Here is a 16,463-nt window from a genome sequence, read left to right as displayed (position 1 = left end):
CCGAACCAAAAGAACGCTTCGGTTCCATGCCGAGCTGAAGGGCTTCTGTGATGAGGTCGAACCTCCCATCCAATGGTGTACAGCAAATACTTTCAAATACTTCTAGGCACACCCCAAGCTCACTCAAAACTTCTGATGGCTACACGAAAACTCACAGGGAAACAGCCGAATTATTGCTGAACACTTTTTTCCCCGATGATAATTCCGATGATGATACAGATGAACAAAAGACCACTAGAATTGGTGCAAAATCTGCATGGAAAAATGAAATACCTGATGATCCACAAATTACTGAATTAGAAGTCACGAACTCTGTGTCATCTTTCAATGCTAAAAAGGCACCAGGAGAAGATTTCTTTACTGCAGATATCTGCCATCGAGCCATCAACACGAATTTATCCATTTATCACAGTATTGTTAATAAATGCCTGATTATGGGATATTTTCCAAGAAAATGGAAAATCGCAAAAATTATCGTTATCCAAAAACCTGGAAAAGACCCAAGCGAACCGAAATCATATCGCCCTATTGGGCTATTATCAATTTTTGGGAAAATCCTTGAAAAAATCATTTCCAAAAGAATCTTATGGCACTTCCATCAAAGAGAATTCATTTCATCATACCAATTTGGATTTATGCCACAAAAAAGTACAACGGATGCACTAATGGAGGTGATCACACGAATAAATAGTAATACAAAAAACAAAATATCAACTGTTGTGATATCTTTGGATATCCAAGGAGCCTTTGACCATGCTTGGTGGCCCTACATTATTGAACAATTGAAAGAAGCTCAAATTCCTAAAAACTTGTATAATATAATTATAAGTTACCTTGGGGATCGTAATATCACATTGAGTATATCTGATAGTGTATGCTCTAAGAAAAATAATATAGGTTGTGTTCAAGGCTCCGTTCTCGGACCACTGCTATGGAACGCCGTAGTTAACAAAGCCTTGAAAGTCAATAGTGAAAATCCAGATGTTCACATACAGGCATATGCCGACGACATTATTATTCTCATATCTGGCAATGACACTGACAAATTGGAATATGTGGGTAATGACACTCTTAATAAATTAGTAGAATGGGGACATCGAGCTCGACTAAACTTTGCACCGCAAAAAACAAATGTCATGATCTGTACGAGACAACGTGGTATAACGCCTAAGTTTTACATGCAGGGACAAGCGTTACAAACTGTCTCAAACTTCAGATTCTTGGGAGTTGAGATCGACAGAAAATTGTCATGGAATGAACATATTAAACTACCTTATATGCAAATCAAATTTATTTCAGCGGTTGACAAGAGCAACAAGATCTACTTGGGGTTTGAATCCGAATATTTTAAGATGTATATATAATATGATAATAGTTCCTGTAATAACGTACGCAGCTGCCGTATGGGGTTCTGCGATAAAACGTAAAAAAAATATTTCAAAACTCAGATCCTTACAAAGACTATTTGCTATACAAATATGCAAGGGATATAGAACGATATCTTTTTATGCAGCTCTGATAATTGCAGATCTTGAGCCCATAGATCTCAAAATTTGCTGAAAATCGTGTCTTTGGATGAAACGAAACGTAGTGGAGTAAGCGAATTACTTCCAAATGACCGTGTATGTCAGCGCCGGGTTGAATATTGCTCACTACCACATCCCGCTAAGTGTGCTAATATACAAGTGAATCTAGAGGAAAATACAAATACGCTATCACTTACTCAAACTAGCCTTATCCATATTTACACTGATGGCAGCAAACTGAACGGACATGTTGGAGCGGCCTTTGTTGTATACAAGGAACTAAGGGGATAGACCAGCGAAAACTTAAACTTGGAAATGAGTGTTCAGTCTTCCAGGCAGAGCTGATTGGTATTGAAAGTGCAATATTATGGATACAAAGAAAAATAACTAGTCCCGCAATTATCACAATTCACAGCGATAGTATGTCTGGACTGCTCGCGCTCAAATCTGTTTACTCCACGAATGCCATTATAAGCAACATTCAAAAACTTCACTATGCTCTCAGCATACAAGGCATATATGTTCGATTCTGCTGGGTTAGAGCTCATGTTGGAGAAATCGGAAATGAGAGAGCAGATGAGCTAGCCAAGGCTGCTACAGTCAAAAAGTGAGGCCGAACTTTGATGAAGTCCCAATAAGCCATGTAAGGTGGTCCCTTTCAAAAGATAAATTAAATGAGTGGAGGAAAATTTATGAAGAAAAAACTGCCAATAAGTGGATTAAGCAACTTTTGAGAAGCACAGACGAGGCCAAAACATTTTGGAAGCATGAAACGCCTACATATGAATTAACTCAGGCTCTCTCGGGACATGGATGCATGAGGGAATATCTGCATCGCTTTGGGCTGCGAGACGATAGTTGCTGTCCATGTGATGGCATCACTGAGCAGACTGTGGAACATCTTCTTGTATACTGTCCAATGTTTGATAGGCCGAGGTGGGAGCTTGAATGCAAAATAAACACTCGGATTGCTGCGACTAATAACCTAGCTGAGCTCCTGAACTGTAATGATACACGAAGAGAGACCGTTCGATTCATTACAGGGACGATCAAGCAGGCTAAGTTATTCAATGGTGGTATCTAGCTCCTTTTGTTTTTTTTTGTGTCCAACTTTTACTTTTTTTATTTTTTATTATTTGTTAATGTAATATTTCTAGAATTTTTCTGTTTATTCTGATTCTGCTTTATTTTTATTATTGTAAGTCTACGGTGAAAAATTTTGAAGTCAACGGAATATAATTTAAAGATAAATGTATTCGATAAAACCTTGCACATAACAAAAGCAAGGTACAAATAATTTGCAACTACAAAAAAAAAAAAAAAAAAAAAAAACCTCCCATCCTCTGTTTATAAATGCATTATTGCCTGTACTGAGATAAATCCATTTGAATGTTTGGCTCAACAGAAGTCTTTTCCGGTGTACCATAGAGTACTTATATACATACTACCTCCGAGGATTCGCAGGATTTTATCAATATATAGATAATTTTAACATCATTATTTTTAGTATGGCCGTGGCCGGACAATATGGAAATAGGTAATGAGGTTTTGAGGTTTCCTATCAAACCACCGTGTATTGTATTTGTATAATACACGTACCTATTATATACAATACAATATTATCCGTATAATTAGTAGCTGTTGATGGTATCTCACTGTGTTCGGTTGTTCCAGCGCGCATTCTGCGCCTTCTGCCAGGACCGGATCTGGGGCCTGGGCCGCCAGGGGTTCAAGTGCATCCAGTGCAAACTGCTGGTGCACAAGAAGTGCCACAAGCTGGTCCAGAAGCCGTGCTCCAGCGAGCACGTGGAGCCCATCGTCAAGGAGGAGCCCAACGGGAGCCTGCACACGCCCGTGGCGGACCGCGGGCCGGAGCGGAAGGACTTCCCGGAGCCGCCCCCCGACATCACGGGGCTGTCCGTGCCCGTGGAGGAGGCCGCCAAGGGGGCGGAGGAACTCCTGGAGCCGGGCACCCAGCGCCAGTATTCCCTCAACGATTTCGAGCTCATTCGCGTCATCGGCCGCGGCAGCTACGCCAAAGTACTCATGGTGGAGCTGAAGAAAACCAGAAGAATCTACGCCATGAAGGTCATCAAGAAGGCGCTGGTGACGGACGACGAGGACATCGACTGGGTGCAGACGGAGAAACACGTGTTCGAGACCGCCTCCAACCACCCCTTCCTCGTGGGACTCCACTCGTGCTTCCAGACCCCGAGTCGCCTGTTCTTCGTGATCGAATTCGTCCGCGGCGGCGACCTCATGTTCCACATGCAGCGCCAGCGCCGGTTGCCGGAGGAACACGCGCGCTTCTACGCGGCCGAGATCAGCCTGGCTCTCAACTTCCTGCACGACAAGGGCATCATCTACCGGGACCTGAAGCTGGACAACGTGCTGCTGGATCACGAGGGCCACATCAAGCTGACGGACTACGGCATGTGCAAGGAGGGCATCCGGCCCGGAGACACCACGTCCACGTTCTGCGGCACGCCCAACTATATCGCGCCTGAGATCCTGCGCGGCGAGGAGTACGGCTTCAGCGTGGACTGGTGGGCGCTAGGCGTGCTGCTGTACGAGATGCTGGCGGGCCGCTCGCCCTTCGACATCGCGGGCGCCTCGGAGAACCCCGACCAGAACACGGAGGACTACCTGTTCCAGGTCATCTTGGAGAAAACCATCCGCATTCCTCGATCCCTCAGCGTAAAGGCCAACTCGGTGCTCAAAGGCTTCCTCAACAAGAACCCTAAGGAGCGTCTCGGGTGCCACCGCGAGAGCGCCTTCGTGGATATTGTGGACCACCCCTTTTTCAAGTCAATCGACTGGGAAATGGTAAGTGTTTCATTTTTTAAAAATATTTTTACCGCTGTTTAATAAAACATTATCTGAAAGAGTCTGAGTGGACAAAACCTCGCGCACTATTACTTCAACCGCATTTATCACTCAGTTTTGGGAAAACGCACTGTTAAAAATTAGCAAATCTTTAGCGGGAATGAATTGTGACGATACGCTGCCCACTTTCTCTAGCTGCCTGAAACCTAAATAATTCGGTCCTATGTTCATTGGCATGGACACTTCTGAATTGGATTTACCTTTACAGTATAATATCTTAATACGATGCTTAATGAATTTTATCTATCATTCCTGTTTCCTTTATTTGCCATCTCTTGTCTTAATTTTTTTACTATTGTTATGGATAAAAGTATTGTTAGACCTCCTTGTCGGGTGCGGAGAGATATGTGAACTAGTTGTGGTTGCTTCTCGATGTACCAGCTGGGCAGCCGCGCAGCCCCCCCTCCCTTCGCGCCCCCCGGTGCCGCCCCGCGTAGCTTCGACAACTTCGACCGCCAGTTCACCGGCGAGCCGGCCGTCCTCACTCCGGACGACGAGTGAGTGCCGCACTCACCCCGCGCAGCATGGAACTGCTTATTTCTTAGCTAGTCGACTATACGAGGATTAATGTGCTCCCGAACTCGGAGGGGGCCGTGTATTTCTCCATTCGTAGTATACGGCGCTTCATCCATTATTTTGTATACAAGTCATCAATTTGTCACTGTAGATTCTTATCTTCACAGTATTATTAGTTAATGTACTTTCGGGAAGCGATAGTATATTAGAGCCGTGTCGGGTCAACATCCCCAGTCCCCGGTGACTACTCTCCCACAATGGCAACCGTCTCGACCCGCATGGAAGTAATGTAGATGTTCACGGCTCTTTATGCTTCTGCGCTTCTTTTTTCATTTTGTTTTTTGTAGCTTGAGCAGAAACAAGTCCAGCCACCCTTTAAGCCCCGCTTGGATTCGGACCGAGACTTGGCAAACTTCCCCCCGGAGTTTACTGACGAGCCTGTCCACCTGACTCCGGACGACGAGTAAGTACCCCCCCTCCGCCCACTCAGTAAGCATTTGCCGATTGTCTTCAGCCGCTTTTCCCTGGTTCTTATTCATTTTACTCAAATAGTACTCCAAACTTTGCATGGTATTTACAAACTAGTTATATATTTCACATAACACAAATATTAAGATCATTTTTCAACTTTTTAATACCTCTTACATATGTATCTTAGTAAAAAAAATCCGTAAGGTAAAAATATAGTTAAAATTTTGATAATTTATGGTACTCTTTAAAATTTTAAAATTGCATCCTACTATTTTATAAAAATAACATAAAATTATTACATTCGGTCTCTTTATTATGGATGAATACATATGTATCGAACAAATTTATGGTTATGTAGCAGCTACAATATCCGATTTTGATGGTGTTGCATAATATTTTATTTTTTTAATCCAAAATATATGTAATTTGTGACCAAACAAAAGAAAAAAAAATGCTACTTTGTAGCAGAAAACTGAGGATTGGTCAGTGTGATTTAATACCTCTATAAACCTATGTGTATGTTTTTCCAGTCGCGTGATTGAAGAAATAGACCAGTCGGAATTCGAGGGTTTCGAGTATGTCAACCCGCTGCTGATGTCTCTGGAGGATTGCGTGTGACGCCACGCCTGCCTGTTGCACCCCTACAACGATCCCTTCTCGCAGGCGTACGGCATGTACCACCCAGTGGGGCCCCCGTGCGACTCCTCGTCGGAGGCCGACTACGACGACGTGCTGGAGGACGAGCTGGAGCTTCAGCCGCGCCCACCCCAGCGCTCGCTACTACACCACATGTTCTGTCTCCCGCTCAACTAACTCTCCTCTCTCTGTATATACCCTTACTCCGCAGTGCCATTGTGCGAGCTCTACCCGTTCGGGGACTGTCCACACTCCTCGTGCGTCCCAATTCATAAAACATTATTACTTAAAGTATTACTATTTTTAAAATGACTGTCTATTAGTGTTAAACATTTTCTCGCAGAAAAAGTCGTAGAAAATGTTGACAGTGTCCGAACGGTTAGTGAAACAGTCGGTTAATACCTTGCTACGCTTAGTTCTTTAGAAATGTCTTCTGCACTCTTCTGAAGTAGGTATTGCAACATTCTTATTCTACGAAATGTACTATTCGCCATCACAAAACCCTCACAATCGCACTGCTCCGGTTAATATAAGTATTGCGAATATCGCAGCTTATTTTATGTCCTTATAAAATATATTATACATCATATTATAATGTTTACTCTAATATTACCTCGGATAAAGATATGATGTACGAATGTTATAAATAAATCTTGGATGTTACGGCAGTTTTAGGGATAAAAGAGATTATCCGTCTATGGGGGGTAATGTTGTCTATCTGATGTAGTTTTATTTAAGGACAGCTTAGTAAATTTACTGTTACTTTAATTTGTTATAAAATTCTTGTGCCTAGTATAATTTTAACGTCACCCAAATACCTGAGAAGCACATTCCGCGTTGTATAGATATTGCTGTTTCTGGAATTACAATACACGCATCCATATACGATATTGTAATGTTATACAAACCCAGAAAAGTGTCATTTGGATCAATCCAGTCGCCATCTAATGATGCTATTGTTTGCCAAGTTCTTTTGGCTTTCATCCCTCATGGATATTTCACTTCCTCCGTTTGGTAAATAATGTATTTGAGGGTTGAAATGCCTATCTTACAAATTATCCGAAGTTTCATGAATCGAGGATTAGAATAAGGCAACATGTTGGAATAATAATCAGTACTTCCCTTTTCCGACTATAACTCGCACCATAATAATACTAGATAATGCTACCATATAACCATTTCTTCCTTCTTGTATAGAAACTTCTGATCTCGGAGGTTTTTCCTTGAGAATTTATACCTATAGTGTTTAATTTATATTGAAACGTATCTACATAATTAGTTTTACGCTTTCTGTTAGCGTTAATTTAATTAAAATATTATTTAGATTGTAATACTTCCATCGCCTGTTAGGTTAAGCATTCTACAATCCCATCCAGACACATTCCGCTCCGTACGTGCGAGTGTTTGTAATGACAGAACAGAAATCTATAGAATCTAATCAGTATTTACACCTGCGAAGGGTATAGAGCTAGAAAAATACAAAAATAGTAAATAAATAATACAACTGTAGTAATAATTAGTTTGCAGTCCGCATCGAGTATTCAATGAACGAGACTGAATTTCAAAAAATTCATATAGACTTTCACTTTCCTGAGCCAACATCACTGAAATGGTTGTCTATTTCCAATATCCGCAATCTCCACCGACTGAAAATAAACTTCCTTTATAAAAAAACATGTTATTTTTCATTCCCAAATCCCGAAAAATGACATTTTAAAATGGAGTTCAATCTTTTATTTTACTTCAAATCCTCGAAATCGTCACTATGGAGATGGTGGATATTGGAAATAGATAACTTAAATAATCAATAATCATGGTTATTTCCTTTAGTGAGAGAACAAAATATGGCTCCAATTATTCTTGCACTGTTTTTAGGAGTCAATTTAGCTATAGTGGGTGTGAGGTGTGCACTGCGTGCATGCGCCGCGTGCGTGTGATCTGTGACGCGCGTATGGCGACAGTTGTTGACGTCGTTTTGTATCGATATATGAATGGAGCATATAAAATATAATATACAATCCTCAATGAATGTGATCAGTTTAGATTGTGATTAGAAAAGTGTGAGTGATATAATATTTGTATTGAATGTTTGGGTCGGATAGTCGATTACATTATAAACTAACAAACTGTATTCGTTGGTAATACATAATTATTCATTATATTCAAGTTATTGTTTGTAACCATTACTAAATATTTAAATTTATAAAGTTTAAAGATGTGTATGTTTTAATTGTTCAACCAGCTTTATCACATTTCCTAAAGCAACTGTAGGAGGACATGAGTGCTAGGGATATTACGTATTATTTACACTAGATCATAAATGAAATTTCTTTTATCCAAACTGTCGAGGTATTTTTCAGTGTATTTACTTATTCAATATATTTTATATCAACTTTTAAATATAATTTTAGTAAAAATACATTATATTAATTTCACATCATATTGACAGTTAGATTATTCATTTCTTATGTTGCATATCTTCTATTGTTGTATATTTAATAATTGCTTTCATAAATAAAATTTTACTTAATCGATTCATTATTTCATTAATTTCCCATTTTCAAAATCATCCCCACCGCCGCCCGCCACTGTGGCGCATAATCTGTGTGTTCTGTAAATTGGATAAAACATCTCATATTATGGAGGATTTTTTTATTTGTAATCTAATAAAACTTTTTATTGTTGATAAAAAAAAAACCCGCATTTAAAAAAAGGAAGAAAGGCATGTGTAACAGAAGTATAAAAAAATATGTTTTATCTGAAGTGTAGATTAAACACGTTTTAATGTGTATATCAAAAACATTTAAATGAATATTTATCACTGAAATTATTTATTTATATTCTCTAAACAATTTATTTAGCTAACATTTCAACTGATTTGTGATTATTCTGATTTGTGAAGTATTCAGTATTATAGTTAGGTAAAAATAAAATAAAAAACACTATCCACGTCAGCATGTTTAATGAGGAAGTTCAGTGCTATGGGAAATCAATATAAAAAATGTTTTTAAAGCATTACATTTTTCTGCAAAGACTCTAGAAAATGTATAAAAAAAAAGATTTTTATGAAAACCGACTACTTTGAATGACTCACTAGTTTTTCCAAGTCAACCGATGATAGAATGTTATGATAGATTTCCGATTTACGGGAAGCCAATTCACCAATCAGCAGAACTCACCAAAGAGAACTTGTGATGTCCTATTACAAAACTTAGCTGATTTAGATGTAGGTCTATCATAATATCAGCGCCATGATCTTTTGATATAACACATAATTTTTTATTTTTTTTGGCTTAGTTTGATAGTCTATTAATAAATTTTTAAAAAGCACTGAACTTTCTCATTTGGTCCAATTCATAATCATATTCGAAACTTGTAACCTAATCTAGTTGCAAAATCAATTAGTGAAGTAATGAAAATGGGAACCCGCTTACAGTAGTGCCCTCTGTTCTTCCAACAAACACAAAGCAATTGATTCCACGTATTATGCCAATGTTTGTTTAAAGATGCCAATAATTTCTAAGCTTTCAGTAGCAATACATAATATGAGATGTCAATCCTTCCGCTTTATTGCATTGACATTGAGTCAATTTGATTGATTTATTATGGAAATAAGATAATATTAAGGTTAGCATTACTTTTTCATAATTATTTTTGTCAATAATGTCGAATAAATACTAATTCTATAGAAAATGAGCAATATTTGATTAATAATCGTTATTTAGTAAAGAAATCTGCCAAATTACACATTGTATTACAGTTTTCTGTAATTTAATTAGTTTTTAAATGCCAGAAGATAATGAAAGTTGAAATAAAGATTACAAAGTGTGTTTTGAAATATTTAACGGATGTATTTCCCTCGCCCATCCATCGCAAAATAATATATTGGATTATAATAATTGTAACCAGAAATGCTTCAATAAACAACTATTTGTTGTTGAAACTTTTTTATTTCATCACTTCCTTAACATTTCTCTATGTCTGGATCTATTTATTACTTATTAAGGTACAAATTTAAAAAATCTATCCGCTCAAAAATTACGCTTTCACTCTTTGGGATAGATCATAGTAAGGATTTAACAACGAGCCTCGGTAATACTAATTCTGTAAGAAAATATTTATTTCTTTTAATATAAATAGCAATTTAATCACATTAATCGTTTGCCAAGTTGCAGTTGGCTTTCAGTTGCGATTATACTAAACCAAAACACATGTTACGGTTGAGGACATATTTGGATTATGACGCTCGATATCTTTACTTTAATAGTGCAAAAAGGTTAGCAGCTGTAAACACCCTTGGAAAATAGTGTAAGCTCGACATATTATTCAAAATAATCACGGTCGAAGATGAAAGTGATATGCAATTGCATTATCATTGTTTGTTCAAGTTACCAACAGTATTCTTCCTCTTTTCCAGATCTCCTCCTAACATCAACAGTCTTTTCTTGTCTTGGCGACACAATTGCAGTACATGTGTACATTATAAAATAAATAATTTACTAGCTTTATAAATACATAGTAGGAATCAAAATGTTTATTAATAATCCAAAAATACACTTGTACACAAAATGTACATATTTTTTTAATAAAGATTGGCACTACATTAATAATACATTAGTAAATTAATATGTACTATGGTAAGTACATTAGTCAAATTTGTCGATTTAGTTACTGTCAGTATTAAATTATTTTTCGTACAATATCATATGAAAAATCTCAAACAAAAAAAATAATTTGACATTCTGTAAACCGTAGTGAAGGCAAATAATTTTCCCTCACATACTGTTGATTTTACTTGACAAACACAATTATTTAAGATTGCGAATGTCCAATAGGGAAAAGGATATATGTTACACTTTTATTGTTTGGTTTAACAAAATGTCATTCAACGGATATGATATTTTATGTGAGAAAATGGACATTAAAGATTGGTCATTCAACTCCCGAGTTAATGTATATTACGTAATAATAATTTTCAGGAATACATTATGTTCTATGAGAATCATACATGTTAGGTTAGGTATCGCTATATGCAGCGCTGTATCTAACTGAATCTAGCGCCTTGGCACTTAAAGAATATACATGTTTGTAAATGAATACGAGCGTATTTATTTAATTGTTTGTGCCAACTAAACCTATGGTAGTCCGGCTCTGGATATACGTCATTTTAAAAATACAAAGTCATGTTGGTGGGGAAAAGCTCTAAGCCTGGATAACATAGTTTTTCGTCCTAATTCAAGACAGGACTTTGGTCCTGTGGACTTGTGTGTCAATAAATATAAATCAATTAAATTGTCAACAAATAAATACATAGTTTTAAGAAAAAATACTTTTAAGACAGGCGCCGTGGCCCAGTTGGTAAGACAGCCAACTGTGAAACTGGCATCGCAGGTTTGATTCCCGCCAGTTGCAAGAAAAAAATCCTAGAAAGATTTTTTTCTCTATTGGTCTGGGTGTTGTGGTGTATTTTTCACTACCTCCTTCCATATCCCCTCTATCCCACCTGCTGATAAGCCTCTAAATAGAGGCTTAGCGGGTTATTCCTTTAAAAAAAAAGTGAAGTTGACTGTTAAAAAAAAAACAATGTTATAAAAAACAAAAAAGACAGAAAGCAGTACACGAGATATAGGCGCATCAGCAAAGGCTGCCTACCTGAATAATAATAATAAAAGTTTGTCACAAAAGGGATGTTAGGTTTATTCACCACTGTCAGTTGAGGATTTTAATATTTAGGTATCTTGGATGGAATGTGGTGAGATCCGTTGATCCCGTTAGAGTGCCCTCTCTTCATGAGGGAGGGCAGTTTGTGTTCCAGCATCATGTGACTCTCGGGGGACAGCCCCAGGCAGGCGCGGAGCACGTTCTCGATGCAGGCGCGTTGGCGGAACAGGGAGTTCACCACGGGGGCTCCGGGGGGCACTAGGGGGGCCTTGAGCAGGTAAGACAGCGGCGAGAGCACGCTGTGGAGGCGCTCCCCCGCAAAGGAGATGCGCGAAAACAGCTCGGCCAGGAGAACCAGGTCCAGGATGATGGGCGTCGCGAGGAGAGAATCCTCGCAGGTGTTGTGAACTGCGATGGTGTTGTGACCGCCCAGAAGTATCTCCGAAGTATATTCATCCATCGCTCTCTTGGAATCTCCTTTGAAATGCATCAAAATATTTAGATTTTTTTTAATAGTTCCACATAAAACACATTATAATATGGAATACGAAAAAGTTGAAAAATTGATATTACTCTCAAATACTGAGAATAATAAGGTTAAATTGGGATCCTTATTCCACATTCCTACCCCATCTAAATTTTGTTTCCTGTTTAGATTCCGTGTATATAATGAAAAATAAGTAGAGATAAATTAGATGTCAACTCTGTATAGCTACTGAAAAAAACCCAGGTAGGATAAATAAACTATTATTATTAATAATACATTGTGTTACTGTCCAAAGCACACTTGATTTTATATTTCTATTCATTGAGGTTTAACTTATATTTTGTATGCCTTTCTAGATTTAAAAAATCAGTAAAATCTTGACTCAAAGTTGTTTTTTTTGTACTAGCTCGAATTATTTTTAGCTAGATATTATTTAAATTTTACCTGTATATAAAAAAGTTAAATGTGTTTATTGTAACCAAATGAGATCATAAATAAATCTATATTAAATTTTTATAAACCTGAGTTATTTGCACCTGAAGCTTCAGGTTCCTGTTTGTGTTTTATAATATATAAAGTAACAAAAGTTTGCCCTAACCTAACCTAACCTGTTTACGTTTTGTAAATATTGAAAAAAGTATTACTTACGAACATACGGCACGTACTTGATGACCACACAATGATCCGGTTTCTCCCCGGAGCTATACAGAATGGAGTTAGACTCCACCATGTCATCCACCACATTGCTCTTGGTTATCTGAGTACCATAAGCATACAAAGATAGGTATGAGGTTTTATCCATTTATTCTATTTTATATCATTTTGTGTTTTTTTTTATTCCCAATCAGTGAGTCACTTGCCAAACAGAAGAGCCTGACTCTTTTTTGGTAAGTCCGTTCTGAATTGAACATACATATTTTTGTTTAGTGATTCTTTTGTTGAATAGTTGCTATTTTAAAAAAGGTGATCATTCCATATTCTGTTAGTTTTTCATTAGAAAATAAACCATATAAAATAGTAAGCCTTGCGTCATCTAAAACTAAAATGTAGCAAAATATCAGATCTATTCTACAACCGATGAGGTCTAATCCGCAACACTGATATCATATAATTATCAGCAGCCTCCTGAGGTTGTAATGTTGTTAGAAGCGAAAAAAGCTACTGCATGAGATTTTAGATTAGATTTTTAATTAAAACATAAAATTTTGGACCAAATATGTAAATTGTCGCCAAATTCACGAATCTGCAAAATCTAAGTTTTTACGTATTGATGTTTATTAATTCTAAAAAAGCTGCACTAAATCAGCTTCATAATTTATTACAAATATTTGGTCTTAATACACAATCTCATATTGGCTGATACCGTAGTAAATCAGTATACCTCTATTAAAAACTCATTTTTGTATAGAAATTTAAAACTCCGGCATTGACCCGATGATGTGTTCGTTGTTTTAGTGAATATTTAACTTTAAGCCCGGTCTGCTGTAAAAATTTTCCCAGTGATCTTATATAGACTTAAGTGGAGATATATACTTGTAAATATCTAATACCATGCAAATAATACTATTGTCCAACTTACTTCTTTGGATCGGAACTGTTTGGGGGCAGACAGATTCTTCCCATCGTTGTTTCCGAGGTGATTGTAGCTCACGATGGACACGGGCTTTATACCTGCAATACATACGCTGAGTTAACTCCCGAGTATTTTCGAATGCACGCAGAGCAGACACGGAGAGGGGGTAAACTGACCGGCAGTGACGAGGAAGTCCACCAGGACGGACTTGAGCTTGGTCTGGCCGGACTTGAAGTCGTCTCCGCCCACGAAGACTCCCGCAGCTTGCGCCATCTGCAGTACTCCCGGAACCAGCGTGTTCTGGGGGGACCCGTTGATGTAGCAGCACTGGGGAGATAATTGTTCTTAGGTTCATCACTATTTATTATAATCATTACAGTTTTATCAATCTGGGATAAATTTTTAGTCTTTTTAATATATATAGTCTTTTTTAGCTCTTCTCGTGTAGGTTGAATTCATTTTGACGTTTCTGCTACCATTGCAAGAGCCATCTTCAGGGTTAACATAGTTTCCCTGAAGATGGCTCCTGCAACGGTGGTCGAAACTAATTTCACTTACAGGAGATCACCCAAAAAAGACGATACGTATTGATAACAATAACCTTTAAAATCTACACACCTATTCAGTAAACACAATATTAACACACCTTTTCATCTATGGCCGCCATAGCAAATATTGTAGAGGGTGATATTTCTTTCTCATTAGCGAGTAAACCAGCGCGAAGACTCACTTCGGTGTCGTGAATTCCCAGCTTCACATCGCAGAATCTGTAACAGATGTTAATTACAAATGTGACTTTTTAATTTGCACATTTAGATTATTTTTATATTGATATGATTATTTTTAAAACACCATATTATGAAACACAAAGTCAAAATACAGCATATTATCAATGTTTGTAAATGTAACATGTGTAGAAAACAAAGGTAATCTATAATACACAAATATATTTATATACTACTGGGGTATTTGTGAAGGTTTGCATTCCATCTGATGAAACTTAGCCAAAACCAAGCGAGGGTTATTGCTTACAGAGCCCTTACATGGCACTGCAGATTGAATAAACACTTTGCTAGGTAGGTTCTGCAGCGCAAATGATGAAACACCTATACACATTATATGTGAATATGACGCTTTATATCACAAGAGAAGCCGCATCCTCGGGGGTTAGAACGCTCGCCCCCTACCCAATAGTCCGATCTGGGCTTTGGGGGAAGATTTAGCAATATGAGAATACTCACCCTCCATTCAGTAGCCAGGCTCTTTAGAGAGCTGGGCTCGGAGGGCAAGAACTAATTTACGGGGACCCGTCACAATAGATCTACACGGGTCGCAGTGATGTCAGGATCTTATATTGCACCGACCCCCATCTACTGACGGTGGAAAGGAAAAAGTTTATAAGCGCCGTGTAGTAGGTTTACAAAAGAGCCAATTAGTCTTTAGGCTTCGTGGGTACACTTAATTGTAATATGTGTTTTAAAATACCAAATAAATGCTGTTCTGCAGCATTGAAACTGAAAAAATGTTTTCATATGTACCGATTATTTTGGCATGATTCCTGCATAATTAATATAAAAATTTAAAATATGATATTTTTTTATTAATTAAACAAAAAACTTTCATTGGCTCTTCCGAAAAGTTGACTACATGGCACTTGGGAACTTTTTTCTTTCCACCATCGATATATTTGTAAGTTTTAAACATGTCGCATACATTACACGATGAAGTTTAAAATACGTTTGTTTGAATAATTTCTTATCGGTATAGTTGTATGTACATTCATTCAAGAAATTGAATTATATTTATAAAAAAATATAAAGGTGAACGGTAAGTATTACAAAAATAATCAACGAAATTTCTTAACAAGCTACAATACTAAAAAAAGGTACAATTAGTCACATTACACTGGGTGGAAAATGCAGTAATTTCATTATTAAGATAAAAATCCAAATGAATCAATCAAGTTTTAGTTGTGTTCATTTACCTACCTTTCGGTATTGGCTGTCCACAGGACAACAACGTGTTCCAGCTGATGCTTGGTCCGGAAGTCTGCAATATCTCTCCTGACCTGGCTGTACTGCTCGTACCGGTTCCCCCCGACTATGTTGTCCGCGCGGTCAGCCTGAAACCCGAGTCATCATTAGACCACTCTGTCTTACTTGACTAGACAAATTTTTAGATCTAAATTTGTTGCAACAGAGGAGGTAAACATTTTTGAGAAGGGAATATGGAAGTCTAGGCATTTACCGGGCTTATGATCTGTCATTGGTTGGTTTAATCGGCCACGTTACACACGGTGTAACATTCACCATTCTGCCTATGTTTAAACATCGACATTTCCTCAACTTTTCCATCTATTGATTTTTATGAAGTAAAAGAGCTAAAACCTTTATCATGTGGGTGAGATTCATACGGCTGAACACACTAAAAACAATTTTGAAATGTTTATACTTCTTGCACCAGTAAATTTATGGGTTATTTAGATTTAAATAACTCCCTAGGGAGGAAATCCAGCCTGCCATTTAAACATTATCCAACCTGCCATTTAAATGTTTAATTTTTTTGTTTGTTTAACAAATTTATTTTTGACTTAGTCAGGAATCAAACTCGCGAGAAAAGAATAGCCAACGTGCTAATTAGTTTACTATGAGGTGGAATATACTAAGTACTATCTAAGACAATCGAAAATTCCGTTATTAAGTGCTGA

General features: G+C 37.6%; 2 protein-coding genes across 2 annotated transcripts in view; one reads left to right on the top strand and one right to left on the bottom strand.

Annotated features, from left to right (window-relative positions):
- Positions 1-9,978, top strand: part of aPKC (protein kinase C iota type) — a 37,169-nt gene extending 27,191 nt beyond the window's left edge. Inside the window, exons 4-6 of the mRNA XM_088235085.1 lie at positions 3,201-4,352; positions 5,276-5,391; positions 5,930-9,978. Of these exons, the coding sequence (XP_088091211.1) occupies positions 3,201-4,352; positions 5,276-5,391; positions 5,930-6,017 (1,356 nt within the window). The 3' untranslated portion in view covers positions 6,018-9,978. The remainder of the gene's footprint in view (positions 1-3,200; positions 4,353-5,275; positions 5,392-5,929) is intronic.
- Positions 9,979-10,554: 576 nt separating this feature from the next.
- On the bottom strand, positions 10,555-15,875 carry LOC148275875 (inositol-3-phosphate synthase 1-A-like). Its single transcript, XM_088235086.1, has 6 exons — positions 15,745-15,875; positions 14,403-14,523; positions 13,933-14,083; positions 13,763-13,854; positions 12,832-12,940; positions 10,555-12,173 (listed from the first exon to the last, which is right to left on the bottom strand). Exons 2-6 carry the CDS (start codon positions 14,421-14,423, stop codon positions 11,758-11,760), a joined length of 789 nt encoding a protein of 262 aa, XP_088091212.1. The 5' UTR covers positions 14,424-14,523; positions 15,745-15,875; the 3' UTR covers positions 10,555-11,757.
- Between the last annotated feature and the right edge of the window lie 588 nt (positions 15,876-16,463).

Source organism: Micrasema longulum, unplaced genomic scaffold (assembly GCF_059751315.1).
Source record: "Micrasema longulum isolate JH-2025_06_02 unplaced genomic scaffold, ASM5975131v1 h1tg001327l, whole genome shotgun sequence".
NCBI lineage: Eukaryota > Metazoa > Arthropoda > Insecta > Trichoptera > Brachycentridae > Micrasema > Micrasema longulum.
This window is presented reverse-complemented; position numbering and strand designations above follow the sequence as displayed.

Excerpts from the sequence above, each read along its gene's own strand:
- LOC148275875 (XM_088235086.1), bottom strand. The coding sequence starts at position 14,423 with ATGGCGGCCATAGATGAAAAG. Across the intron at positions 14,084-14,402 it reads TGGCGGCCATAGATGAAAAG|TGCTGCTACATCAACGGGTC; the intron begins GTGTGTTAATAT and ends TTATCTCCCCAG. Across the intron at positions 12,174-12,831 it reads CAAGTACGTGCCGTATGTTC|GAGATTCCAAGAGAGCGATG; the intron begins GTAAGTAATACT and ends TGCATTTCAAAG.